The sequence below is a fragment of the Paroedura picta genome, chromosome 15, assembly GCF_049243985.1.
Source record: "Paroedura picta isolate Pp20150507F chromosome 15, Ppicta_v3.0, whole genome shotgun sequence".
NCBI classification, from domain to species: Eukaryota; Metazoa; Chordata; class Lepidosauria; order Squamata; family Gekkonidae; genus Paroedura; species Paroedura picta.
In genome coordinates this window covers 4,102,038-4,129,457 of record NC_135383.1, presented here as the reverse complement: position 1 = coordinate 4,129,457, position 27,420 = coordinate 4,102,038, and the positions used below count along the sequence as shown (strand labels likewise).

The window sequence follows — 27,420 nt, the reverse complement described above, 5'->3', positions numbered from 1 at the left end:
TTTGCTTCCCTTCCTTCCTCCAAAGGATAACGGCGGTGATGGAGGTTGTCGTACCATGACGTAAGGGCCTCCATCTTGCTTCTTGATCCACCATTTTGTTAGATCTCTGCTTATTCCTGTGGCCTTGTCCTTGAAGTGCTAGCTTTCTAGGTCGGGTGACTGTTTTGCTTTTCTGCTTAGAACCATAGAGTTGCAAGGGACCCCCAGGGTCATCCAGCCCCCCCCCTCGAATCACAACTACCTGCCCTCCCACAGTGACCCCAATTCTATGTCCAGATGCTGCCCCCCAAACCTTCCCCCCCCCCAGAATCCCTGGAGGAAATTTGCCTTCTGACCCCAAGGTGGCCATCGGCATTTCCCTGGCCATGCAAGGAAGGGCCACAAGCCCCGACACAAACCTTCTGCCCACCCACCCACGATCTGCCTAAATACACAGAATCACCATTGCTATCAGATGGCCTAAGGGACATTCACTCATGCAAGACCTCTGCCATGTGAAAAAAATTGCACAGCATTGTGAAAAGCAGACTTTTATTGTTTAACATGGTATGGCTAGAACACGGTAGATCTATTCAAATCAACGCCGGCAAAACTCAAATCTGCACAACTACAGTCATGTTGCAAGGCTCATTCCAAACTGACCAGGGGCAATGGCGTGAAATACGGATAAGCCCAAACCTCCTTCCCCATCCTGCACGCTTTCTGCATCAGAGGCGACGGGGGAAGACTCAGAAGCGGGGCCCTAATCCTGAGAGTCCTTCTCCTCCACCGTCTCTCGAGTGTAGTCTTGGAAATAGCCCCTGGTGTTCCAGTCCGGCTTAAACCAGATGATGTAGCATTTGGGCAAGTAGAGGCAGGCCAGGAGGCCCAAAGCACTCAGCAAAGTGGCGCCCATCTGCACAGTGGGCTGGTGCTCTTGCCTGGTGGACGCGTAAGTGGGGATGAAGAAGACCACGGTGGCGAAGTACGCGATCATGCTGAAGGTGATGCCCCGTGCCACGTTGTACTTCTTGGCCGGCATCTGCACCATGAAGGTGCAGAGGAAAGAGGTGAACGCCAGGGCGACGTTGTACCCGTGGATCAGGGCAAAGGCGGGCCAAGACTGGATCCTGCACTGGATCAGGACTTGGGCCGGCAAGAGGGCGTAGTTGTGGGCCACAATCGACGGGACGGCGTAGACGAACCAAAAGCAGAAGAGGCTTTCGACGAGGACGCAGGAGGCCACGATGGACCACGGCTGCTCCCGGATGAGGGTGTGCACGAAGGTGCGCCGGCTGCTGGGGAAGTCGTGGGCCAGGACGATCTGCAACGCTTTGGCCAGGACGGTGGAGAAGCAGACGTTGAGGGAGAGGGCGAAGAGGGGCTGGGCGAGCTTGCAGGCAGCGGAGCTGGGCTTCCCCAGGTAGAGGCAGGTGCTGGCGCACATGACAGCGAGGGAGCAGAGGGCCAAGAGACTCATGGCGCCCCCGGCGGCCTGCACCACAGGGGTGCGGAGGTGCTTCAGGAACAGCGCCCCCACCAGGCAGGTGAGGGCCAAGGCGAAGAGCAGCAGGCCCAGCAAGACCAGGGACACGGGTTCCGACCAGAAGAGATACTTCTCGCTGCGGTCGTAGCACTGTGTGCTGCGCTGGGGAGACCATTGGTGCTCGGGACAGGGAGTGCAGGCCGAGGCGTCTACGGAAGAACGGCGAGAAAGACCTGCCTCACCTGGGCACTAGTCTGAAAGCCAGGTCTTCTAAAGCCTGGTTGCTAGCTCATTTTTAGTCTAGAGGCTCTAGGACTGCCAGGTAGCATCTGACTACTGGCCAGGAGCATTGTGGGGAGACCGTTCCTAGAGCTAACCTTGGCACTTCCAGGTAACTCTAGGAATCACTAGGAATGCTATGGTTAGAACTTCCTGTAAGTAGTGGGGATAAGATTGCCAGTTCTGGGTTGGGAACTACCTGGAGCCATTGGGGGAGAACTGGAAGTGGTCAGAATTTGGGGTGGGGAGGGACCTCGGTGGAGTATAAAGTGGTGGCAGATTCTGGGCTTTGGGAAGTGGCCAGTCTATGAATTCCTAGGCTGCTGTTTACCTGTTTTGCTGCAGAACGTGCCCTCCTCACAGTCAATGCAGTCGTAACAGCACAGGTGGAAACCTTTCATCCGGCGGATCTGCCCAGGTTGGCATGTCGTAAGGCACTGAGATGTAGGCTCCTAGGAAGGGGGAGAGGACCGACCGCCATGTCACTGGCCCTTCGCAACAAGGTGACGCTTTCCTTTAAAGCCGGGATTCCGAACCGGGGCTCTGTGAGAGCTCTCCGGCCTTTCCCCTAGATCTTGCCTTAGTGGACTATCCCAGGATGGCCATGGGAATGGGGAACTGGATCTTTCAATGTCCTTTAGAGCCTGTCTTATCGCAAGACCCATTGTGCTACGTGTCATTTAAAGACAGCGTTCTATCCTTGTTCGCTCTTTTGGGGAATTAGGTTTAAGCTATAAAATGTTTGATTATGTCACGTTCTTTCTCCTTCCAAGGTCCATCCAGAAGTCCACGTCAGAGAAAGAAGCATTTGGTAATGATAACGGTACTTTGTTTTGCCTTTGTATTGTTTCTTACCATGTGAATAAAAATACACTCTGTACACCCGGTTATGAACCAGCTTGGTGTAGTGGTTAGGAGTGCGGATTTCTAATCTGGTGAGCCGGGTTCGATTCCCTGCTCCCCCACATGCAGCCAGCTGGGTGACCTTGGGCTTGTCACAGCACTGATAAAGCTGTCCTGACTGAGCAGTAATAACAGGGCTCTCTCAGCCTCACCCACCTCACAGGGTGTCTGTTGTGGGGAGAGGAAGGGAAGGCGAATGGAAGCCGCTTTGAGACTCCTTTGGGTAGAGAAAAGTGGCATGTAAGAACCAGCTCTTCTTCTTCTTCAGTTACTTTAACTGACGAAGGAACAGAAAAAGAATATATAAAACCCTATTCCGATATACTGTTCTTGCAGGGCTGCCATACCTGGGGAAAGGGGCGGAGCCTGCTGGCAGGGGCTCATGGGAATTGTAGTCCATGAACATCTGGAGGACCACAGGTTGACTACCCCTGCCCTAAAGGATACAAATCGCATGCTGAAAAGGACCCCCTCTCTCCGTTTTTACCTTTTGGTTTTCGGTGTGAAATTGGAGCTCGGATTTGTTGATGCTCAGGGTCCCATTGAACACTCCAAGCGAGGCGTACCGGATCTGGCCGTCCAGCCAGCGCCACCCGATGACCTCGTAGCCCTTGTTGATGCTGCGGTCTCGGTCGAAATGGAACGACTCGTTTCCGATGCTGAAATTGAGCGTCTTGATTTCCTCCAGCAGCTGCAGAGACGGAGAGGCAGGCGGTGGGCAGAGACTGTTTCCATCACAAATCTATATTAAATGACTTCCTGATCATTTTTGTTAATTTTTGGTCTGGCAGGACTGGAAAGATTAAGATGAAGGTGGGAGACGAAGGGCTTGCTTCCCTTTCTCTGTGTTTTAGGTTAGACCCCTCAGACAGATTGATTTTCTTATTGATCAGTGTGGGGCAGTAGAGGGAGGCAGTGAGTGTTGCCAACCTCCAGGCGCTGCCTGGAGATCTTCCAGAAGGACAATGGACCCATAGAGGTCAGTTTACCCAAAGAAAGGGCTGCTTTGGGAGTTGGACTCTACAGCAGGGGTGGCCAGACTGTGGCTGTCCAGAGGCCCCATGGACTACAATTCCCATGAGCCCCTGCCAGTGCTGGCAGGGGCTCATGGGAATTGTAGTCCATGGGGCCTCTGGACAGCCACAGTCTGGCCACCTCTGCTCTATGACAACAAACCTTCCTGAAGTCCCTCCCTGCCCCACGCTCAACCCCCAAATCCCCATTAATTTCCTTAAAATCAACAGGGACGCCCCCTCACCGAAAGGAGGTGGGCCAATTGGCTCCACTCCACCCCGCTCTTCCAATAGGGCCCCCCTCACCTTTCCTCTCTCACCTGCCAAGGTTTGACGCCGCTCTTGGCGCACCGCCTGCTTCCGCAGCCCAGCGCATTGTGCAGCGCGTGGGCCACGCCGTAGACGGCCGTGTAGACGGCGAAGGTCTGCCGATGCTCCAGCACGCTGCTGATGTTCTCGAGGGAAATGCGGTCGCACTGCGGGCACTGCGGCCCCAGGACGTCCGAGCCCACCTCGCTCGCCTCCTTCCGGGAAGCCTCGCAGAAAGGCCGCTGCTGGGTCATCTCGAGGAGCCGTCCGACGTACTCGCCGAAGCGGGAGACGTTGCCGCCCTTGACGATGAAGCCGATGACGGTCCCGATGGACTCCACGTGCTTGATGGTGGTGACCACCTCGGACATCACCCAGGCCTCGGTCGCCAGCCACACCTTCTGGCCCAGCCCGAGCCGGAGACACTCCTTGAAGAGAGCCCGGACGGGCCGGTCGCTGGAAAAGAGGACGACGACGTTGACGTTGGTCTTGTTGATGGACTGGATGGTGGGCACCAGCGCCTTCTCCTGCTCGAAGCGCGCGGCGTCGGCTGGGATCAGCCCCTCATAGGCGATGCATATCCCTTTGCGGACCACCACGGAGGACAGGAGGCCCAGGCCCTCGCGGCCGTATTCGTTGTCGCTGCCGACGGCCGCGATCCAGTTCCACTTGAACGAGAGGAGGAGCTCCACCATGGCGTCCAGCTGGATCCTGTCGCTTGGCACCGTGCGGAAGAAAGATGGGTACATTTCCTCGCTGTTCAGCTTCTCTGCCGTGGCGCCGTAGCTGATCTGCAGGGACAGGAGGGGCGGTCAGTTCGACAGGCCCAGAGAGGTGCTGCCGGACTCCGATCTAACTGTTTGGTTATTAAGTTTGGAAGCCGTTGGACCAATAGGGCAGGGGAAGGAAAGATTTCAAAAAGAAATGAAACCAGCAATTTGCCGGGTCCTGCAAGCACAAAAGTAGCAAAACTATAGTTTGGTGCAGAAGGACAGTCCTTCGGGTAACAATTCGTGGCAAAAAATCAGTCTTACCCTACCCCATCCCCGTGTAAAGATATTAATTCTTTAGGCTTCCACGCTAGCGTTTGGTGTAGTGGTTAGGAGTGCAGACTTCTAATCTGGTGAGCCGGGCTCAATTCTGCGCTCCCCCACATGCAGCCAGCTGGGTGACCTTGGGCTAGTCCCAGCACTGATAAAGCTGTTCTGACCGAGCAGGAATATCAATGCTCTCTCAGCTTCACCCACCTCACAGGGTGTCTGTTGCGGGGAGAGGAATGGAAAGGCGACTGTAAGCTGCTTTGAGACTCCTTTGGGTAGAGAAAAGTGGCATATAAGAGCCAGCTCTTCTTCTAAAAAATCTATTGGAACCACATATATAGAAATCCCCAGATGATCCAGCAGAGAGGAGGAGTTAGACTCCCACATCCCATGACTTAAAAAGAAAATCTAAGTTTTAAATAGAGCAAGGATCACTTGGGGAGTGGGAGGACCTGGGAGCTGTGAATTTACGGCATCGGGCAGGGGGTTGGACTAGATGACCCTCAGGGATCCCTTCCAGTTTGACATTTCTATCGAGAGAGAGAAAAAAGATACAGAACCTGCGGGATCAGGAAGAAGCTAAGGAGCTTGGCGGTAACAGCACCGATTTCTGAGCTGTGGGGCCCGATGACCGCTAGCACCCGGGGCCGGTAGTTGGTATAGTTGCAAAGAATCCCAACGCTGTTGCTGCCTGTCTCGGCGAGGAACAGCAGACTGGGCTGGAGGGCCACGATGGGCTCCACGCAGTCATCGTAGATGTCGAAGCCCAGCTTGATCCCCGGCAGCAGCGTGGTGGAGTTGTTGATCTCCTCCACGGCAAACCTCATCCCCAGAGCCCAGACAAGACCCGCGGCATACATCCTGCGGAGAAAAATGGGAAGGAATCAAGACGTAAAATTAGCTGCCCGGGATCAGGCCATGGCCTACCTAGTCCGGCCGTTTAGGAGCATCTGCTGTTCCAGGTAGATTGCCTCTGATTGTGGAGGATCTACCCCGATGGGTTAAGTTGTAGAATATCTGTTCTCCGGTGGAAGGATCCCAGGGGAGGTGATGTGAAAGGCCCTTGAGAGCCGCGGACACTCTGCGTGGACAATACTCTTGCGTGTGCATTCGTGGCTAATAGCTCTCAACAGTCCTGCCTGATGTTGCTGTATCTTTTTGTTGATAAGTAGAAGCGCTGGTTTTATACCCCACTTTTCACTCCCCAAAGGCGTCCTACAGCGGCTTACAAACACCTTTTCCTTCTTCTTCCCCCAACACACACCCTGTGAGGTGGGTGGGGCTGAGAGAGCTCTGAGAGAACTGCTCTGTCCCCTTTGCTGGATCACCTCCGATTCCCTCCTTACCTCTCGCACGTGTAAACGTCCGGCAGCATCCGTTCCATCGTGTTGGTGGTGAGGACTTGTAAAGGGAACAATCCGCCCAGCAGATAGTCTCCGGGTTTTCTAAACTGGGAAGAGATGCAGAGTTCTGCCCGAGCCACAGTCCCGCCCAAACTGATACCGAGCAGGAGGAATGTCGCCATGGTTCCGGAGCGGTTCCAACAGCAACCTTGGCCTACCAGTTTGGGAGTCAAACGAGCCCGCGGCAGAGAGGGAAGGCTCTCCAAACGCCGGGCGTCAAACGCATTTTAATTCACTCGAGTTATAGACGGCCAAGGAGGGGAAAAGGTCCCGAAGGGATTTGTTTAGCAAACTCTGTCCCGTGCGGGGATTGTGCATCGGCGGGGAAGGCTCAGCCATCCGTGCTAAGCAAATATCCTACGGGGCTAGTCCCGGTTGCTCTTTTGCAAACCGCGGGCCCAAATCCTTGCCATTTCCTCATTGAGGGTTCGGAAAGGACAAGAGGTTTTGCTTTCTCCAACCTGTGCCCGTTGTGCGTCTGCATGATGCACTGTCCTGGCCCCATCTCATCCCTATTGGTTGTGAGCCTGCAGCCTCTCTGAATCACTGAGTGGGATGAAATTGTCGTTACACCTGCTATGAGGACACCGTTTGGACTGGCTCCTGCACCTAGCGGGAGTCCCTGTTGAGCCTCTGTACGAGTTGCTGACCTGGGCCGCCCTCTTGATGCAGACAGGGCTGGCTAGCTCTGCTATGGCATCACTGTATGATCTCCCTGGGTGCGGTTACAGCTTCATGGACTCCCAAATGCCCCATTCTAAGTGTCTCTGTTGTCTACTTGACTCTTACCCCGGTCGTAATGTTACAAAATCAGGGTGGCATTGAATCTTATCGTGGTCTCAACCCTTCTACACATGGCCTGGTCTCAGAGATCTGGAAGGCTTGCTAGGAAGAGACACAGGGCCTCCCGTGACCTTCTACACTTGGTGGCTTGCGGCTTTTGTATACGGGTAAGTTTTTAAGGGCAGGAGGCAGACCCCGTGCGTCTCTGCTTCAGGGGGTGTAGCTGTATTTCACTGATATATGACCACAGGCCAGCCGCTTGCTGACCCAGCCTTAACTGTGAAGAGGGCCACTTTTCACCGCCACTGTTGCTGCGGTTCAGTGCCGAAAAACCCAGAAAGCTGCTCCTAGTGCAGACACAGTCTTTATTCCAACCCCAGCAATAGATAAAGAATCTTCAGTACAATCACATGACAAGCATTCGGCCTGCAGGACCGTAATGCAATGATTTCCAGCACGGACAGCTCAAACAGATACATGAGACAGACAAGAAGCGGCGACAATACAGGAAACACTTCGATTGGTTTGAAAATAACAGAAGACCTTAGATCAGGGGTAGTCAAACTGCGGCCCTCCAGATGTCCATGGACTACAATTCCCAGGAGCCCCCTGCCAGCGAATGCTGGCAGGGGGCTCCTGGGAATTGTAGTCCATGGACATCTGGAGGGCCGCAGTTTGACTACCCCTGCCTTAGATTGTCCACAGCAGGGGGTCCCCGACGTGGTGCCCACGGGCACCCTGGCAGATCCCGTTCTTGGTGACCACTAAGTGCTTTTGGAAAGTGCGTGAGGAAAGTGCAGGGCCTTTTCCTAGTCAGGCTTATGATTGGCTGTGCAGATTAATGTAATGCCTGAAAGGTTGGTTACAATTGGAATTGGCCCCGCCTCCTGAGGCAGCCATTTTGACTGGCTCCACCTTCTGCGGCAGCCATTTTGCGATGGCGTCCTCCACTCATTCTCACAATTCCAAAGCTGCCCACAGGCGCCAAAAGGTTGGGGACCCCGTAAAGGTTGGCGTAAAAGCTCAGCCAACACCTTGCGTACAAACTTCCTGAAACATTCCAGCATTCGTAAAGGGCTCTTTAAAAACATTTCCTAACAGAAAAGTCTTGGTAGGAGAGAGGGCGAAGATGGTTCAGCAGCAGATAAGCAGAAGTTCACACAGAACCAGCTGTAGATATTCAGGCCTGATCCAAGGAGTCGTACACTTACCCGGGAGTAAGTCCCAGTGAATGAAGTAGGAGCTGATTCCATGTAAATATGCACAGGCTTCCATAATTTTGTCCCAGCAACTGGGGAATAAATTACCTGCGAGTCCAACCAGCTAATGTTAATGAAGTCCAAATATATTTATTTCTGGACCCTGGGCTATGGGGATTGTAGGTCCTGGCCGAAAAACACTAAATATTTTGAGATTTGCATTCTTCCCTGCTTTAAGCGCTGGAAAAACTGGATGGCTTTAATAAGACGACATCGTGAAAGCAGCTTCTAAGGACATAGATATGGAATGCAGAGCAGAGGCATTACTCAAACTGCCCAAGAGCTACCTGGAGTTCTGTGCAGAGACAGGTCAGCGATGTTTAAATTAACAGTAGCTCATAGCATGAGAACCCTGTAAGCCAGGGATTCCCCCAATGTGGCGCCCAGGGGGTGTCATGGTACCTACAAGCCCCTTTCCTAATACCTGCCAAGTGGTGTTCAGAAAGTAGACAGTCCCTTGGGGCTTTTCCCAGTCAGGCTTCTGCCTGCCTGTTGAAATTTTGATTGTGCAGATTTAAAATTTTTTTTTGCTTTGGTAGCGAATGGCCCAAATGCCACAAGGAACTCCACCATGTGGGGGTTGGACTAGATGACCTTGGAGGTATCTTCCAACTATGATTCTATGAAGGTAATCGGTGGCGGCCATTTTCAGCTGGCTCCTCCAGCAGCCATTGCTCCGGCTGCGCCCACTGCACTGTGCATAAAGGCCAAAGGTTCAAAAAGGGGGCCTAACACTGAATGATTGATTGACAGGCCTTCTGCCTGGAATCAAGGACTAACGTGATGTTTGGACAAGGGGGTGTTAAGAAAGCCTCATCAGAATCCTATAAAGTCCTCACCCTCCCAGGGCTGGCACTACACCCAGCAATCCTTCAGTGATGAAGACAGAAGAAATTATCCAGCACTGCTGTCTCTCTGAAGGCAGCCCAGCACTACTGATATATCCAGCAGAAGAATATGGCCTTTGCATTAACAGCTCAGGCCACACCACAGGGGGAAGCAAGGAGCAATCAGAAGCCCTGCTTGGCAAGCAGAAGGTCACCCATTCAATCCCTGCCCTCTTCAGTTTTGAAAGGATCTCGTATCAAAAGGGCCAGGAAAGAATTTTGCTCGAGCCCCCTGCAGGCAGCATCCCCCCGGTGACAGTCTCACAGTCCATGTGGCGTAATACAGCTTTGCAGGTGTCAGGGGCCCCGTGAAATTTCTGGGAGACCTTGCGCCTGTAGATCAAGCCATGACGCAAGCCCCCCTTCACCACCATCCTCCCCCATTTCCACGCCTAAAAATGCACACACAGAGCGACTTAGCCACGCAAAACCGACATCGCAAAGCTTGATTTCTGACTATCGCGAAGTTTCGATTAAACGACGTGCACAAACTGAAACCCGAGATCAGGAAGACCCTGCGTTCCAGGGCCAAAGTCAGCTAAACCCTGAGAAGTTCGATCTTGGTTACTGCAATTATAAGGAAAAAAAATGCAGAAGGTGATTGTGTTCGACCGTGTCACAAAAGGGCCGGGAGACCAGCCTCGTTTCTTTGGAGGTGATTTAAACAGAACAGGCATTCAGATAACAAAGAGCGAACCCCGACAGGAACCTGGATTTAGGCCCGAGCCGAGTGGGAAAAGCTCTGGATTTGGGTGCCGCAGATTCAGACGGAAGTGATTGTGCTCGCCGGTACTCGGGAAAGGTTGGACGAGGGGCCCGCTCCGTTACGGGATGTCAAGCAGGTTGTGTTGGGCATACAGCACTTGCGTGATGTCGTAGACCTTGGCGATGCTGGGCAAAGCCTCCTCCAGCATGGCCACCGCATCGGCAGGGGTGCCCACGTTCATGTGTTCGAGGAAGGCGTTTCGAGCGGGCAGGACGTAGAAAGAGAGGAGGGCCGTCTTGCGGATAATCCAGGGGTGGTAGTTGGCCAAGGAGGTGTTGTACGCTTCCGCACAGAGGGCCGCGGTGCTGGAGTCTTCCGAGCTGGTCCGCAGGCCCTCCAAGAAGAGCTGGAGCCAGCGGAGGGCGCGATGGAGGCGCAGGATTGTTCGGCAGCCCGACGGGGGCTGCTCGCCGGCCTTTTTCAAATCCACCAAGTTGCCGGCGACTTCGTACTTCACCATGGACTGAAGCGTCAAATATTGGTCCTTTTGATCGCCGCTGCGGTAGTCCTCCATGATCTGGATCTTGGCCACCGCGTCTTTGGAAACAAAGGAGAAGATGGCGCCCAGGGTGTTGAGGAACCTAGGGGTGAAGGCAGAAGAGTTCTGTAACTCGCTCTACGTTGGCACCGACACAATCCCTGCTTGCCCACCCACTCGCCATCACAAAAATCAGCATTTCTTGCGGCTCACTGACCCGAGACGGCCAGTCCGGGTGGGGTGTTACCCAAATTAAATTATAAATGAATAAATATGCCTTGCATAAAGAAATACTTCCTTTCGCTTGTCGGATTTACCAAGTGTATTTTAATACGAGATATCGTATTTTGGATGGGAGAGTACCAGAAGGAAGGAAATTATCTCTCTCTCTATATATATCCTACAGTGAAATCCTATGCAGAGTTACTCCAGTCTAAAGCTACAGAATCAGTGGACTTAAGAGGGGAGCAACACCCTATGGCATTGCGCTGCTAGATCCCTGCAATTCTATGCATACGGACCTTGGCGTCAACCCAATAAACACAGTGAGATTTACTTCCGCATAGAGAGGCACAGGAGCGTGCAGGCCGTGAGGGCGTGGCCATACCTGACTAAGCCTTTCCAGCCCGCTATGTAAGGATCCATTAAGACTTCCTGCTGGTCGTTGAGGCAGGACTGGAAGGTGACCAGCACTTCCTTCAGGCAACATTGGTCCTCGCCGTTCGCCATGACGGAGCTCTGAAACAGATGAATAAGTAAATGTCAGCGTTCCTTTTTTTTTCCGGGGAAGGCAATTAAGAGGAGAAAACCCATTAGCAGGAACTCAGCCTCTCTCGGTGTAGGCCAGGGAGTTCTCAAATTTTGGGGAAGCCTCAAGTATCCTACATATTATGGGACATTGGGGTATCTTTCAGGAAGTATTGCAGTGCATTATGGGGCACAAATAGCCCCGTCTCCCATCTCCCTCTTGTAACAGACTCTCAGCATTATGTAAAGTATTGAGCACACTCTGGTTTTTCCCTCCTATCCTTCATTTAATTCCGTAACATTTTGCTTCTTTTGATTATCTGGCAAGTCCTGCCCTTTCCGGTGAATGGCCTGATGGTGTAGCTTTTGTGATCCGCACACACTGCCCCCCCCCCATAGTATTAGATGTTGCAATTGCAGTTAAATTACTGAACTGAGCTTCCCTGTTCCGGTCACGGCTTTGTGTCCATGACCTCTTACAGAACATTAGTTTTTCTTAAATCGGCTCCAGGAAGTCTTGGCCTTTGGTCAGGCTCTGGAACACACCTTTTTCACTGACACTCCAGCGTGGACCAGGGAAGCCTCAGGTGAACAACTGGGAGAGGCTCCTGGATCCCCTAGTTCAGATAAGACATCTAGACATCCATTAACTGTGCAATCCAGTTAGGTATGCCGCACCTCTGTCTCCCTCTTAAAGCATAGGCGGACTGCCCTCTCATGATCTTATCTTTTGCTCTTGCACTTTCTTTAGGCCGGGGCTGTGGCTCGCTGTCAGAACATCTGCTTGGCATGCACCTCCTGAGGTTTAATCCCCAGTCCAAATGAATCAGAGAGCAGATGGTCTGAGAAGAGGAGGCTCTGCCAGCTACACTAGACAATAATTACCTCCATGAATAATCAGAGAGGAGCTTCACGTGGTTTCGTGCTTCTCATCTCCGTGTGTGAGTTAATTGGCATCACGTTACATTATCCTATGAGTTGATGACCTCCCAAATGCCCTCTTGTTAACAGCTTCACTCAGGTCTTACAAAATGAGGGCCAGGGTTTCCTTCTATGGTGTCCATCCATCCCGTTGGGCCTGTCTCTTTTCCTGACGCCTTCAGTTTCTCCTAGCGTGATTCTCTTTCCCTGTGATTCTGGTCTTCTCCTAGCGCAAACCTAATGAAAAGGCTCAGACGCTAATGAGTAGAAGACACTGCGATGCACTCTTGTTTACACCCACTTATTGTTCTCTCTTCCCCCGTTAGCCTCACAACTACTCTGCAAAGTAGGTAACTCAGAGAGAGAGCGTGTATGGAAGTGGGGCATCATCACTGCTCAATTTAACAGCACACGGTTGATATTCCACAGCTGGCCAGCCAATAATTTAACTTTTGTTGCTAAATAGTTTTATAGAACTGTATAGATATAATATAGCTATATAATAGCATTGTGTGCCCTCTCATATATAGCAATAGTAATGTTTTATTTGTATCCCATCCTGTGTAAAAACATTAAAACATACACAACGTACAAATTTAAACAGTTACGAGATAACTAATGTAATGAATGCCTTTTAGGTGGGAAAATAGGGACGCCAGCCTCCAGGCGGGACCTGGAGAGGCCCCAGAACTACAAATAATCTCCAAACTACAGAGATCAATATCCCTGGAGAAAATGGGTGCCTTGTAGGGTTGACTCTACTGCGGCCCCTGTCCTCCCCAGGCTCCATCCCCGAATCTCCAAGTTTCCCAATCGGAATCTGGCAACCTCCACCGACAATCCATTGGGGGAAAATGTTTGCAGCAAAATAATCCTCAATGTGCCGTCCTTCCTTTTCTCCCCGGACACCTTTACGGCTTGTATTCCCATAAAGAAATATTAACTGCCGCAATTGACAGATGGAAATACTAAATATTATATTATAATATTATATTACAATGCTATAATAAATATATATAATATAATAAATACAATAAATAAAATAAAAACAATAATAATAAATGGCAGTGCTAAATTGCAGCCCTAATCCCTCTCCTCTTGACACTAGGCGGCATTGCCCCGTCTCTCCCATCAGAATCACAGGGCCTGGGATCCAGTCCCGCAGGCGAGAGAGGATCACAGGCGCTCTCCCCCGGGGGCGCCTCCTTGGGGACCCTGGGCGCCCTCTGCCACTGACTCACCTCGACCGCCACTTCCTCCTTCCCGGCTTCAGGCAGCTTTTCGCCTTGCCGCTTGGCAGCGAATAAAAGCCCTCCTCCTCCCGGCTCCTGCCCGCCTCCCTCCTTCGTCCCACCAATCATCTTGAGCTCTTTCAGGGCGGCCCGAAGGCACCAGCAATTGCCCATCGCAGGAGGCGGGAGAGGGCGGGGAAATGGGCCCGCTTCCCTCCACCTTGCTCGCTATTGGTCTCTGCTCCGACAGGGCTTCGATTCTTTGTTCCGCCCTCACAGTGACGGCCGGCCACTCCGGCTAGCCAATAGGAACGAGCAATCCGCGCGCGGACACCAGCCAATAGGAGAGGAGGGACGCGAAGGCGGGCCAGTAGGAAAAATCGAGGGGGCGGGCTCCTTGCGTGCGTGAGCCAATAGGTTGCAAGGAAGGGAGGGCGGACGCCTTGCGGACGTTAGCCAATAGGAATTGGCAGTTGACTAGGTCCGGGAGTACTCTGCGCGCTTTCTATTGGCTTGGAGGCGGGCGAAGTGGCGTCCCTGAAAGGAAGGAAGAGAAATGATGGCCTTGGAAAGGTACGTGAGATGAGACCGAAAAGCTTGAATGGTATGTGTGAAAGAAATGGGGGGGGGGGGGAAGGTTGGTTTATCAGTGCGCATGCGCAGGGACCATGTGAGGCTCCTGTGGTCGCGAGCGCCGCTTCAAGCCTACTGCGCACGCGCTATGTGGTCTCGTGCTTTGCAGGTGAGAGGGAGGTGCGAAGCATCCCGCGGGAGGTGCTGAGAGGATGCTTGTCGCCATGGAAACGATATGAGTCTAAGGGGGCGGGGCTTTAAGGTCCCTGCTGCATCCCCCTGCAAGGCCGCCTGCGTGACTGACAGTGTCCTTTTACGGTTGCCAACTCTGGGTTGGGAAATATCTGGAGACTTTGGGGGCGGACGGGAAAGACCTCAGTGGAGTATAATGCTATGGAGCCCACCCTCCAAAGCAGCCCTTTTCTCCAGGGGAACTTATCTCTGTCGCCTGGATATGAGCTGTAATTCCAGGAGGTTCCCATGTCCCACCTGGAGGCTGGCATTCCTGTTTTCCCACCCAAAAGGGCACACAACACAGTATAAAAATAGACCTATAAAAGTGTTTAGCAACAGGAAGCTACATTATTGGCTATCCACACTGTGGAAGATCCACCACTGCCACAAGCTTCCAAAAATGCGTAAAGAGGTCCTCATGGGGTAGTGAGATGCCAGCCTCCAGGCAGTTATGGGGTTTTCAAGGTGAGACACATTCAGAGACTCTGGTTTCAGTTGCAGTAGCTACATTCTAGAACTGTTCTTCTTCATTGTTAGTGTTGACATGGCTAATAGCTGTTTTACTGACCTACTGCCATTCTGAGCAAGTCTCTCTGGGCCTCTTCAGTGTGGTTTACTTCTGGGAAAGTGTTCCTAGTTTCTTTCTGAAGGTCCTTAACCAAGCTGTTTATATTCATTTTTCATGTCCATTTTACCTTTAGCTAGCATCTTAACTGCAGTTTCCCCCTGTCCAATTCCCAAAATATGATTACAGCAGATTTTAAATGTCTTGTAAGTGCTAGCAGTTAAGGAATTAAAAAAAGGCAAAAGGATACTGGAAATGAAAGTGTGATGCACGCAGAAATACTTACCAATCAATGTGCATTACTGACAAAAACTGTGCCCCCCCCCTTAAAATCCACCAATCTTCTTTATGGACTTCCATGTTTTTTCTCATCCCTTGCTTTCCTTCAGCACATCTTTGTATCTGAGCTACTGATACTTTGATATCTTCATGGGCCCTCTGCAACAGCCACCCTTACAGCTGAAATTCTGAGACTGAAATCAACATAATCATGCCTGAAATAAAAGTCACTCCCTTGGGTAAGCGACGGGAACCTTGCTGCCTGTTTCACGCTCCTTATGTTGGAGAGAGATGGGGGGTATGTTCTTAAAAAGGATGAGCATTCAGAATAAGAATATTTCTTCTCCAGTACAGAGATTTAAAGTGGGAGGATGGTGATCCCTGTCTGTTAGCACTAGCAGCTGACGTAAACCAGATATCGATGAGAGAGGGCCTGTGGCTCAGTAGAAGAGTACTTTGCATGCAGAAGGTCCCAGGTTCGATCCCCGGCATCTCCAAAACAGATCTATGTAGCATGTGATGCGAAGGACCTCTGCCTCACACTCTGGAGAGCCACAGCCAGGCTGATCTTAACGGCCTGATGGTCTGATCCAGTGTAAGGCAGCTTCCCATGCTTGTTCATGAGCAGGGGAGGAAAATGCAGAAATGACTCAATAGGAGTGGCCACCCAAAAAACATGGAATTGTCCCTTTTAGATGAGGATAGATGGCAGATACGCTGTATGGAGATCTGAAGCCTGAATCGGTTTGAAGGTTCAGTTTTGCACACCTTTGGGGGAATGGCGTGGCAGCCACATGAGGCTTTCAAGCTGCTCACTTTATGTTCTTTGGCCTTTCAGGGGCGGGCCAAGACGTGGGCCGCAGCTGCATCCTGGTCTCCATCGCGGGGAAGAACGTCATGTTGGACTGTGGGATGCACATGGGTTTTAATGACGATGTAAGTTTGAGGGGGAGTAAGGAAAAGGGGGTGCTGGTGCAACCGATCTCTGAGGGGAGAGGAAAGCCTGTTCGGATCAGCGCAATGGCCCCGCTTGTGTCTTCCAGAGGCGGTTTCCTGACTTCTCGTACATCACCCAGAATGGAAGGCTGACCGACTTCCTGGACTGCGTAATTATCAGGTGGGTGCACCTCTGTGACTCATTCACTGCCTGGTCAAAGACCTTATAGCAGGGGTAGTCAACCTGTGGTCCTCCAGATGCCCATGGACTACAGTTCCCATGAGCCCCTGCCAGCGTTTGCTTAGGGCATGCTTTAAAAGAGAGCTCTGAACCCCTCTCCCTTCCCCAGTCACTTCCATCTGGACCACTGCGGGGCCCTGCCGTACTTCAGCGAGATGGTCGGCTACGACGGGCCCATTTACATGACCCACCCGACCAAGGCCATCTGCCCCATCCTGCTGGAGGACTACCGGAAAATCACCGTGGACAAGAAAGGCGAGACCAACTTCTTCACCTCTCAGATGATCAAGGACTGCATGAAGAAAGTGGTGGCTGTCCATCTTCATCAGACGGTCCAGGTGAGGAAGCCCTGACGCTTGTCGGCACGGATGCATCTGCCAACGTGACTTCTGCCAAAATTGGGAGGTTGCCAGCTAATCTCAGTTTCTGGCAGGAAAACAGGTCTGAGCCTGATTTGTCAAGGGTGACCTTGGCAGGTGCTCCTGAGATCTGAGGCAGGTGAGTCAGCATGGCAGAGGTCACGCTGGCAGACTTTTCTGGGCTGTGGCTTCTCTGGAGGCTTGCAAGTTTGGCTTGTCGTTGCAGGTAGATGAGGAGCTGGAGATCAAGGCTTACTATGCGGGGCACGTCCTCGGGGCAGCCATGTTCCAGATCAAAGTCGGCTGCGAGTCCGTGGTTTATACTGTAAGTGTGCTATTGCACCGTTCTCTTAAATGGGGTGTGGCAATTGATTTGCAATGCTGAAGAAGGGTTTGTCTTGTTTTTTGTTTCATCAGGGTGACTATAACATGACTCCGGACAGGCACTTGGGGTAAGGACAGGAAGCTCGGTAATCATGGATGCATTCATTTGATTGTGCATGTGTGTGTATGGTGTTGAGTCATCGTCCCTCATGAGTGTGGTTCGGTACCACATGGGTCTCTGATATGGTTGTTTAGATATTTTTGCTCCCTGTTCCATTCCTCGTGGTTTGTTCTGTTCCCTTCTTCCAAGAAGCTTCCAGGGGCGATAACAATAGGAGATTGCTGAACTTGAGTTCATTCACAAGTTCAGAACAATGGGCCTCCAGGGCTGAATAGGGACATCGGATACATATCCCACTACAGATCCTAACTTTTAAGGTCCTCCTGGACTCCTATCTAGCTGTTCTACTGCAGAACAGCACGGCTGCCCACCCAAATGCTTTCTTTTTCTCCTGTCAGCGGTTCCCTGTCCCTCAGCCTTTCCTCACAGGGCTTGGTCTCCAGGCCCCAAGATCATCATTATCGCTCTCCTCTGCCCCCTCTCTACTTTCTCCGCATCATTTTTTGAAAGGAGGCCTCCAGAACTGCACACAGGACTCCAGATGTGGCCTGACCAGTCCAGTTAGGGCATTAGGAGTCAAGAGTGTTGGGTTCAAATGTATCCCTAAAAACCCACTTGGGTGATATTGGATGCTTTTCTCAGCCTCGTGTGCTTCACGGAGTGAGTGAGGATAGAAATGGAGGAAGAGCTGGAGAGAAATGCTAGGCAGAAATGAGGTGTGGAGCACAACTGGGGGTCGTAGAGAAGGATTTTTAAAGCACGAGGTCAGGGCTGTGACTGGCAGGGCCTGCAGGAACGCCAAAGCCTTCTTGGGCACTCTCTGTTTGTCTTCAGAGCTGCCTGGATTGACAAATGCCGCCCTGACCTGCTCATCTCCGAGTCCACCTATGCCACAACCATTCGAGATTCCAAACGCTGCCGGGAGCGGGACTTCTTGAAGAAGGTCCACGAAGCTGTTGAGCGTGGAGGGAAAGTATGTATTTTTTAAGGGGGAGGGGAATGCGGGCTCCTGGCTTTCTGATATAACCGGATCCCCAAGACAGGCTATTAGATTTGCTCTTGACCACAGGGTCATCTAAGCCTCCCCGTTGCTTTCGTCCTCTGCAGGTGCTGATCCCCGTGTTTGCCCTGGGTCGGGCTCAGGAGCTCTGCATCTTGCTGGAGACGTTCTGGTGAGGAGTTTCCCTCCTTTGTTTTCCTTTTGGTTTCGTCTTTCTCTGCCTTGGTCCTTCTGCATCATTTTGACCCTCTGTCTGTTGAAGAAAGAGCTCTGTTCCTCCCTCCCGATTTCTACACCACCATATTCTTGGTGAGCCAGCTTGGTGTAATGGCTAAGAGCAGTGGCCTCTAATGTGGAGAACCGGGTTGGATTCCCTGCTCCCCCACATGCATCCAGCTGGGGGACCTTGGTCCAGGCATAGACCCCAGCCCTGAAAACGGAGGTTAAGCACAGGACATTTTGGAAGATGTTAATTTGTAGGATTGCCCTGAGTTGGAAACAAATCCCCATTCTTTGTGTTTGCGTGACCGTTCAGCGGGAACGCAGATGACGTTCCAAAGATGGCCACTCAGGTTCTCCAGATGATGAGAAGGAACTTCCTTAGTGTCTTTCTTCCTAGCCTGGGTTCCCTCAGCCTGCCCGCCCAAATCATGCCCACCCAAACCATGCTTCCATCTGTCCTCCCTCTCCCCCTTCCCTTCCCAAGGGAACGCATGAACTTGAAAGCTCCCATCTACTTCTCGACGGGGCTGACCGAGAAGGCCAATCACTATTACAAGCTCTTCATCACGTGGACCAACCAGAAGATCCGGAAGACCTTCGTCCAGAGGAACATGTTTGAATTCAAACACATCAAGGCCTTTGACCGAGCCTACATCGACAACCCTGGCCCCATGGTGCGTACAGCTGGGGAGTGTGTGTGTGTGTGTGTAAAAGGCCCTTTGTGTGGGGAGGCCACAGTAGGTCAGGGATTTCTCTCTGTGCAGTTCTGGGATGCTAAAGCCATCACGTGGTTGTGTGGGGTTCTTTCTGACTCATCTTTCTTTTGAACGGATTTTTTTGTAAAAAGGCAGTGCTTTCAGGAGCCCATGTGGTGGATTGCTGCAGAGCGGCAGGACGCTGATATGGAGAACCGGGTTTGATTCCCCGCTCCTCCACATGTGGCCAGCTGGGGGACCTTGGGCAAGTTACAGTTCTCACAGAGCTCTCGTGGGGAGAGGAAGGGAAAGGTGTTTCTCAGCCGCTTTGAGATCCCTTCAGATATAGGAAAAGCGGGGTATAAAACCAACTCTTCTTTCCAATTGCCCACACTTGGGGATGAAAAAGCATGAATGTCAAATACACATCTGTGAAGCTTCTCTTTTAACCCCACATGGGATTCGTTGGAAATGCACTTTAAAAAAATGAAAACATAGGTTTTTGGAAGACAACTGCCGCACATACACATTTTGCATGTTTGTTGTTCTAGGTTGTGTTTGCCACCCCAGGAATGCTTCACGCTGGACAATCCCTACAGATCTTCAAGAGATGGGCTAGTAACGAGAAGAATATGGTACAGGAGCCTCACAAGGCCTCCTAATCGTTTTTTTTGGGGGGGTGGGGGGTTTAGAGGGGCACTTTTACTTTTGCCCCCGAGTCCAACGAGTGAGCGGCTTCCTTCCGGCTTCTCTCCCCAGGTGATCATGCCTGGCTACTGTGTGCAGGGAACCGTGGGCCACAAAATCCTGGGCGGACAGCGGAAGTTGGAAATGGAGGGCAGGCAGATTGTGAGTACCGTCTGCAAGCGGGAGTCGTGATACGACCATATATGGTCATGTTGAGCCCCCCCTCCGTGGCCAGCGATGGGCCTGGGGGGGAGAAGGGGAGGGGCCCCGGGTGGGCGTGTCCACAGCCATGCTTCTCAACCATATTCTGCACGACTGTGCTACTTCTGGGATTTCTCGAAGCCTGAAGAATGTTTCAGGGATTTCTCAAGGGTGAAAAAGCAGAGGAAGGCTGGCTTAGACTCCCTGCTGCAGCCTGGCGCTCTACCTGCCTGTCTTGTGCCTCCCAGATAGAAGTGAAGATGCAGGTGGAGTACATGTCCTTCAGCGCCCACGCTGACGCCAAGGGCATCATGCAGCTCATCCGCCAGGCCGAGCCCCGCAACGTCCTCTTAGTCCACGGAGAGGCCAAGAAGATGGAGTTCCTCAAGCAGAAGATTGAGCAGGAGTTCCGTACGTCCGTGGGGCAAGGCCTTTTAGTCACAGTGGGGTGGGGGGGGGGCGGGCTTTTCGTTGGCAAATTCCTTTTAAGAGCCAGCCTGGCATAGCGGCTGAGAGCAGCAGCTTCTAAGCTGGTGAGCTGGGTTCAATATCCTGTTCCTCCACATGCAGCCAGCTGGGTGACCTTGGGCTCGTCACAGTTCTCTCAAAGTTGTTCTCACAGAGCAGCTCTGTCAGAGCTCTCTCAGCCCTACCTAACTCACAGGGTGTTGGTTGTGGGGAGAGGAAGGAAAGGCAGTCGTAAGCCGCTTGGAGACTCCTCCTGGTAGAGAAAACGGGTATAAAAGCAATTCCTCTGTGAGGCTTATGCCGCCTGCCTGTGCTGGGTCTCGCAGAGCTGTTCTCTCTGAGCTCTCCCAGGGTGTCTGTTGCGGGGAGAGGAAGGGAAAGGTGTTCGTAAGTCACTTTGGGACTTCCTCAGGTTGTAAAAAGCGAGGTATAAAGCTACAGCTGTCTTTCTTCCAAGCTATTTGGAAGAACTCAGTTGTCCTTTTGTTTAATCCTCTCTGTGAACCTGTGATGTAGTGCAGGGGTAGTCAACCTGTGGTCCTCCAGATGTCCATGGACTACAATTCCCATGAGCCTCTGCCAGCAACGCTGGCAGGGGCTCATGGGAATTGTAGTCCATGGACATCTGGAGGACCACAGGTTGACGACCCCTGATGTAGTGGGGCAGAGAGAAAGAGTCTGGCACAAGATCTCCCATTTGGCTTTGTGGCTGAGAGGGGATTTGGGGGGATCTCTCAGGTCCCAGCCTTGACCCTCCAACCTCACAAAAGTAATCCCCACAACCAGATTTTCCCAATTTTGGAGAGATGGGGAAATGACATTGCTGGGCAAACCTACATTTTGAGGGCAAAGATGAATCTCCCCCTCCCTTGTAACCCGACTTACTCCGCGCAATTCGCTCTCAATACAGGCGTGAACTGCCACATGCCCGCCAACGGAGAGACGGTGACCATATTCACGAGCCCAAACATCCCTGTGGACGTCTCCCTTGCGCTGCTGAAGCGAGAACGCGCTCCCGGTAAGGCGTCAGGCGGCCAGCGTAGGCAGGCTTGCTGTTTGTGGGCAGCGCAACTAAATGTGCCTGCAGTTCTCCGCGTCCTCAGGGCACGTTTGCATCGTTGGCCCCGTATTGGTTGTAAACGGATTGTCATGGCTGTGACCCAAGGAACCCTGGGAAATGTAGTTTTGGAGGGAAGCCCCGTCAGTCTGCTGAAGAAGAGCCAGATTAGGTTGGAATCCAGCAGCACCCAGAAGATGTTCAGGGCACCGGATTCCAGGAGATCTGTCATCTGACAGAGGGAGCTTGGACTCTCGGCAGCCGACACCCCAAAAATCTCACTGCTCTCTAAGCTAAACTTCATTCCAGTTTAATGAGAGGATTTCAAATCTTAATTCTCCCAACCTGTGTTTGAACACCCCTGGCAGAGGCCTTGTGGGGCTTGAATGTGCAGCCTCAGGTCTCTTGAATGGTGGTCATGCTTCCTGTCTTTTGTTGGGGTACTGCAGGCTACCAGTCTGGGAGGGGCCAAATCTCCAGGCCGTTGCCGGAGGCAGATGTTGACCACGGGGCAGCTGCCTAACTGCTCTCCTCTTTTCTCCTTGGCCTCCAGGTCCCTTGCCGGACTCCAAGAAGCCCAAACTGATGCACGGCACGCTGATCATCAAGGACAACGTAAGCCAAAGGAGAGGGCGGGGACGGAACGGTGACCTTAGTGTGTTCATGCTCGAGTCTGCGCACTAAAGTGCTTCCCTGAGCATGGATTCAGACAACCGGTTCTGGCCTGTTAGCGGGTATCCGACGGAGCAAGTTTGTTCCTAGGCTAAGATCTGCTGCATCTTGTTCCCCCTCCTTCCCTCCCTCCCTGAATGGAAAGTGACTCAAAATTGCAGCCTCTAGGGTTGCCGTCTCTCGCCTCCAGAGTGCTCGGTTTGTGAGAATCAGCTTGGCTGCAAGCGCGGTGGAGTCAAGGCTGCCTAAGGAGCAGCACCGATTCTCACCCCTGGATCCTGGATGCAGCCCAAAACCCCGACGACTGTTCCATTTCTCGCTGCAGAACTCTACGATCCCTGAGCTGCGGGGCTGGTGCCGTATGACCTTTAACGCTTGCCTTTCCCCTCTTCTCTCCCCGGACAGAGCTTCCGTCTGGTCTCTCCGGAGCAAGCGCTCAAGGAACTGGGGCTGGGGGAGCACCAACTGCGCTTCACCTGCCGCATCCACTTCCAGGACCCCCGCAAAGAGCACGAGACGGGGCTGCGAGTCTACAACCACCTCAAGAGGTGGGTGTTCCGGAAGGGGTGTTGGAACCCCTGCGGAAAGCCTGTTTGTGAAGCATCCAATTCTGGGACATAGAGCCTCCTTTGGCAAGAGGAGTTTATCTTGGGAGAGAGGGGGAAGCACGACGGAAGCTGTGGCCTCATGTGACGAAGCTTGTGAGATTTCAGATACATACAGGGGAGGGGGTCTCAAAGCCAGGGCTGATTTTTGTGTTACTGGAATGAAATCTTCCTTTTTAGTGGAATATAGATTTTGTCCCAGGGGGCAGGATTTTATTGCCTCACTTGTAACATGGGCAATAGTAGCTGGGGAGGGCCCATAGCTTCGACTGGGTACATCCCCCCCCCCCCAGCAAAATATTCTGCACCCAGGCATTGCAAATTCCACACCCCACAACTGCTGTTGTGGAAATTAAACAAATCTGTGTAGCATCTTAGTTTGGCTAGCTATAGGGAGGAACAGATTCAAGTCTTTGATATGTCCACCTCCCACTGTCTCTTTAAGAAAACTAACTTTTCCAGTGTCTCAATCCTATTCGTGAAACTATAATTTCCCAGTTCCTTTATTCCACCACCCTTCCCTTGACGCAGAGGCCCTGTTTTCTTTCTTGGATAATGGTTGCTCTAAAGAAAAAAAAAGTTTATTTGTGTTTAGAAAATAGAATATTGCAAAAATTACAAAATTTTGTATTTAGAAAACAGCAGGAGGTTGCGGAATTCTGAAATCTCATGGTTAGGAAACAACGTTGCAAAATGACAAAACGATGTTGCAAAATTACGGGATTAAGTTTAGGATTTGGGTTTTTGAAGCTGGAGGATCTGCCACTCAAGGTTCCTTTGTTCTTGTCTGTAGCATCCTGAAGGACTTCTCTGTCCAGCATCTCTCCGACACGTCGATAATGGTGGAGTCCATTCTGATCCAGGTGACGGTCCAGTCGGAGGACCCGGCCACCAAGCTCCTGCTGGTCTCGTGGACGTACCAGGTGTGCTTAACGATGGTTCTTAGTGCTAAGGCATAGGGCTCCGCCCAGGCACTGCGTCAAACCGGGGTCTACCCAAGCCCCAGGGCTTTTCCGCATTCGTCCTGTTCCTTCAGACTTTGTTTTGCTTCCGTTCCGCACACGTTTCCCTCCCTCTAGCGGTGGATTTGATAGTGAATGTTTATGTCTGTAATATAGAATCAGCCTCTAGAGGGAGCAAAACATGCGCCGAACAGGAAGACGCAAGTGAGGTCAATGAGAATGCAGAAAAGCCTGTGATTTATTAAGACTGATGATGATGATGGCACCACAAGAAATTTGTTGGCATTCAAGCGGTGATGCTGAAAAGCGCAGGGGGGGTGAGCAATCTGGGCTTTTAGGCTATTGTTGCTGTCTCGTGACGCTGAATTCCAAAGCTAACCAAGAAAAGAAGGCTTGAAGTATTTCAAAGGCTTCTCTCTCTCTCCCCCCCCCCTGCATCCAGGAAGAAGAAATGGGAAGCTACGTAACTTCTTTGCTCAAGAAAGCACTGCCCCAAATCACAGCGTGACACCCCCCCATCTCCCCCAACACGGGTAGTATTTTAAGGGTCTTCCTGGAGGCCGTAGGTACAGCCTGGTTGTAATTACCGTTGGTGTTCGGTTTATGTTTTTAAATAAATGTTAATTAGGATATCGTTGGCTTTTTCGGCTGACATCCACAGAGCAACTCGCCGAGACGGGACTTCTGCTCCGGGTAGAGCCATTCCCAGTGCAGGGCCCGGAAACTAGCTAGCTTTGATCACACTGCAATTCTTCTGGCAATTAACACCCATGACTTCATTGATTCTTTATAAGCACCCCAACCCTCCAGCCTTTCCCAGGTGAAAACAGGAACCATCATGGAGCTGCCTTGATCCTTCCAAGTCAGCCCTGTCTACCCAGACAGGCAGCTGCTCTGCAGGGCCTCCGGTGGAGGTCTTCTGCATCACCTGCTGCCTGGCCCTTTTAACAGGGAGCTGAACCTGGCACCTTTTACAAGCTGAGCAGACGCGCTACCTCTGAGCCTTCCTCATGAAGTAGCCTCTGTGGAGTCAGACCGTTAGTCCCTCTGCCTCAATCGTCCAGAAGTGGAAGGTCCCCCTGAGGCCCTGGAGATGGAGGCTCTCGGGTCCTCCTGCCTGGCAATCAGTCCCTCCACGTGTAGCTGGCAGGGTGATCTTGGCCCCCTAGCAGTTCTCTCGGAGCTGGTCTCGCACAGCAGTTCTCTCAGAGCTCTCTCAGCTCCACCCATCTCACAGGGCCTCGATTGCGGCGAGAGGAAGGGAAGGTGATTGTAAACCAGCTCTTCTTCCTCTTGCCCAAGCGCCATCGTCGGCTCTGCATCAAGGAAGCCTAAGCTGTGGTGGTTTGGTTTCAGGCCCCCCGAGCAGCTGCGGCATCCGCGACCACATCACCCCATCGACGTTGTAAGCGCCAGGGAGCTTGCGGTTTCGCCTCCCGCTGACGGTGTAGACCGTGGCGGCCCCGATTCTGAAGGGCGGCCAGCAGCGCCATCGCCTGCTGGCCGAAGTGAAATAGTAGAGGACGGGATTCAGGCAGCAGTTGAAGCTGACCAGCGCCATGGTGACCCGGCGCATTTTGTAGATGAAGGCGGCAAAGCCGCAGTCCTGGATGAAGCCGGCCCGCATCAGGAAGTGGAGCAGGTGGGTGAGGTGATAGGGCAAGAAGCAGGTCGTGCAGATGAGGAGGATCAGGTAGATGGTCCCCAGCGCTTTCCTCTTGCGGGCGCTGCGGGGGATGCGGGAGATGCGCCTGGCAATCAGGGGGTAGCTGATCAAGATGACGGCGAAGGGAATGGCGAAGCCGAACACCAGGGCGCAGACGTTGTAAGGAACCATCCGCCCTCTCCAGCTGTCCGCTCCGAAGCTCTCAAAGCAGGCCGTCCGGTTGTCCTCGCGGGAGGTCAGGGGCCCCCCCAGGACGAGGGGGGCCGCCACGCCCACCGCCACCCCCCAGAGGAGCCCGGAGACGATCCCGTAATGCCCGCTCTTGATCCGGATGTACGCAAAGGGGTGGAGGACCGCCACGTACCGGTCGACGCAGATGCACGTGAAGAAGGCGATGCTGAGGTAGATGTTGACGAAGTACACGCTGCCGGTGATGCGGCACGCCACGTCGCCGAAGATCCAGTCGTTGCGGCCGAGGTGGTAGTGGATCCTGAACGGCAGGACGCAGGCGAACAGGGTGTCCACCGCGGCCAAGTTGACGAGGTAGACGAAGGAACGGGGCGCGCCCTTCGTCCGGCAGGTCAGGAAGTAGAAGGCCACCGCGTTCTCCAGCAGGCCCAAAACAAAGACAGCGCTGTAGACGGCGGGGAAGAAGGAGTACTGGAAGTCCGCTTGGAAGAGGCACTCAGAGCTGGCGTTGGCGGGTGTCGCGTTAGACGAGCCGGTCTCCTCCATCGAGTCTGGAGTGGCTTCCCTTCTGCTCCACAAGATCCGAGGGCATTTAACCCCCAAAAGTCAGGGGTTTCTGCTAGCCGGACGGTTTGGACCCCCCTCCCCCGAGTCTCTGTTTTCCCAGGCTGAACAAACACGGGGTTTGGCACGAAGGAAAAACTACAAAGCAAAGGGAGAAGACTGTTAAACCAGCAAGGCTGAGATTACAGAAACGAGCTGGGGGTGACAACAAAGGTGCTCGAGAATCCCTTCCCCGCGAAGAGAACTTCTCTGGTCTTCAAGGTGCCGCTGCACCCGGAACTTTGGGTCAGTCCCTTCCCTGGCCTCCACCCCCCCCTCAAAAAAAAAAAAATTGCAGGAGGTCCCGATGACATCTCTTAAGTGTTGACAGCACCTGAGCCTGACACCATCAATCGCTCCCCATCAGCACAAATGGAAGCAAGTGAGACAAGAGGGGAAAGCAACTGAGGAAAGCCCGTGTAGCGTCGCTGTGGGGCACAGGAGAAATCCCTGGCGATTAGGGGAGAAAGATGACAGGGACGACCAAGGGTGGGCTGTCTGCTTCCGCACCCACCAGAGAACGGCCTTTTGATCCGCTTTGCAGCTAGGTCTTGGGGCAAGAAATACCAAAGTCCCCCTGCGAAGTCTCCCCAGTGGATCGAAACCCGGACCCTCGTGCTCTGACAGAACGTCCCAAAGGCTGGAAGGAAACCCGATTCTAAACCGAACAGACTGGCCTTCAAGGAAAGAGATCGCCACTGACTGCACACTCAGCCCTCTCCTGTGCAAGCAGTCCATGGCCAATTGGGGGGGGGGAGAAATGGGGCTTACCAGCTGGTGCGAGCCTCGCTGTTCTTCTGCCGATCTGGCCGTTCCTTGGGGTGGGGGTTGGCCAGGACTTTGTGCCTCCCCTCTCTCTGCTTCTCTTTGTGCCTCCCCTCTCTCTGCTTCTCTTGAAATGAGGGAGCTGCTGGCTATTGTTCCTGTGCACCTGGGGGGGGGGGGGAGCTGCCGCCTCCGTTCCACGGCAAGAAGCCACAGGAAGTGACAAGCAGAGCCCAGAGGCTGAGGTTTGCAGCCGAAATGCAGCCCAAAAGATCGTGCAAGAGAGCTGCAGGCAGAACTGGGCTGCCTTCGAGGGCCCGGTGGTCCCTTGAGTCCTGCTGGATCAGACCGGTCATCCCTGTAGCCCAGCATCCTGTTCCTCAGAGTGGCCATCCACAGGACAGAGGCCGAGGCCTTCCCCACACGTCGCCTCCGGGCTCTGGAATCCAGAGGTTTAGTAGGGTCCTTCTTTGCACAAACACGAGCCAGGAGTCAGTGTGAGAAGGAGGGC

At 52.8% G+C, this 27,420-nt stretch overlaps 4 protein-coding genes across 4 annotated transcripts; 1 reads left to right on the top strand and 3 right to left on the bottom strand.

The window, feature by feature from the left end:
• Positions 1-444: 444 nt before the first annotated feature.
• Positions 445-7,769, bottom strand: TAS1R3 (taste 1 receptor member 3). Its single transcript, XM_077312127.1, has 6 exons — positions 6,356-7,769; positions 5,570-5,870; positions 3,981-4,760; positions 3,135-3,338; positions 2,076-2,196; positions 445-1,674 (listed from the first exon to the last, which is right to left on the bottom strand). Exons 1-6 carry the CDS (start codon positions 6,532-6,534, stop codon positions 743-745), a joined length of 2,517 nt encoding a protein of 838 aa, XP_077168242.1. The 5' UTR covers positions 6,535-7,769; the 3' UTR covers positions 445-742.
• Positions 7,770-9,757: 1,988 nt separating this feature from the next.
• On the bottom strand, positions 9,758-13,746 carry CPTP (ceramide-1-phosphate transfer protein). The gene is made up of 3 exons (XM_077311913.1): positions 13,495-13,746; positions 11,193-11,323; positions 9,758-10,688 (listed from the first exon to the last, which is right to left on the bottom strand). Exons 1-3 carry the CDS (start codon positions 13,657-13,659, stop codon positions 10,166-10,168), a joined length of 819 nt encoding a protein of 272 aa, XP_077168028.1. The 5' UTR covers positions 13,660-13,746; the 3' UTR covers positions 9,758-10,165.
• A 177-nt stretch (positions 13,747-13,923) lies between these two features.
• Positions 13,924-24,316, top strand: INTS11 (integrator complex subunit 11). The gene is made up of 18 exons (XM_077312151.1): positions 13,924-14,058; positions 15,247-15,375; positions 15,975-16,072; positions 16,180-16,253; positions 16,423-16,651; positions 16,899-16,997; positions 17,090-17,124; positions 17,952-18,090; positions 18,225-18,289; positions 18,824-19,013; positions 19,586-19,669; positions 19,794-19,883; positions 20,171-20,333; positions 21,301-21,408; positions 22,001-22,062; positions 22,525-22,667; positions 23,518-23,647; positions 24,129-24,316. The coding sequence occupies exons 2-18, from the start codon at positions 15,348-15,350 to the stop codon at positions 24,192-24,194; spliced, it is 1,803 nt and encodes a 600-aa protein (XP_077168266.1). The 5' UTR covers positions 13,924-14,058; positions 15,247-15,347; the 3' UTR covers positions 24,195-24,316.
• LOC143824671 (lysophosphatidic acid receptor 6-like) lies at positions 23,290-26,087 on the bottom strand. Its single transcript, XM_077312152.1, has one exon. The coding sequence runs from the start codon at positions 26,085-26,087 to the stop codon at positions 25,008-25,010; it is 1,080 nt and encodes a 359-aa protein (XP_077168267.1). The 3' UTR covers positions 23,290-25,007.
• Positions 26,088-27,420: the final 1,333 nt, after the last annotated feature.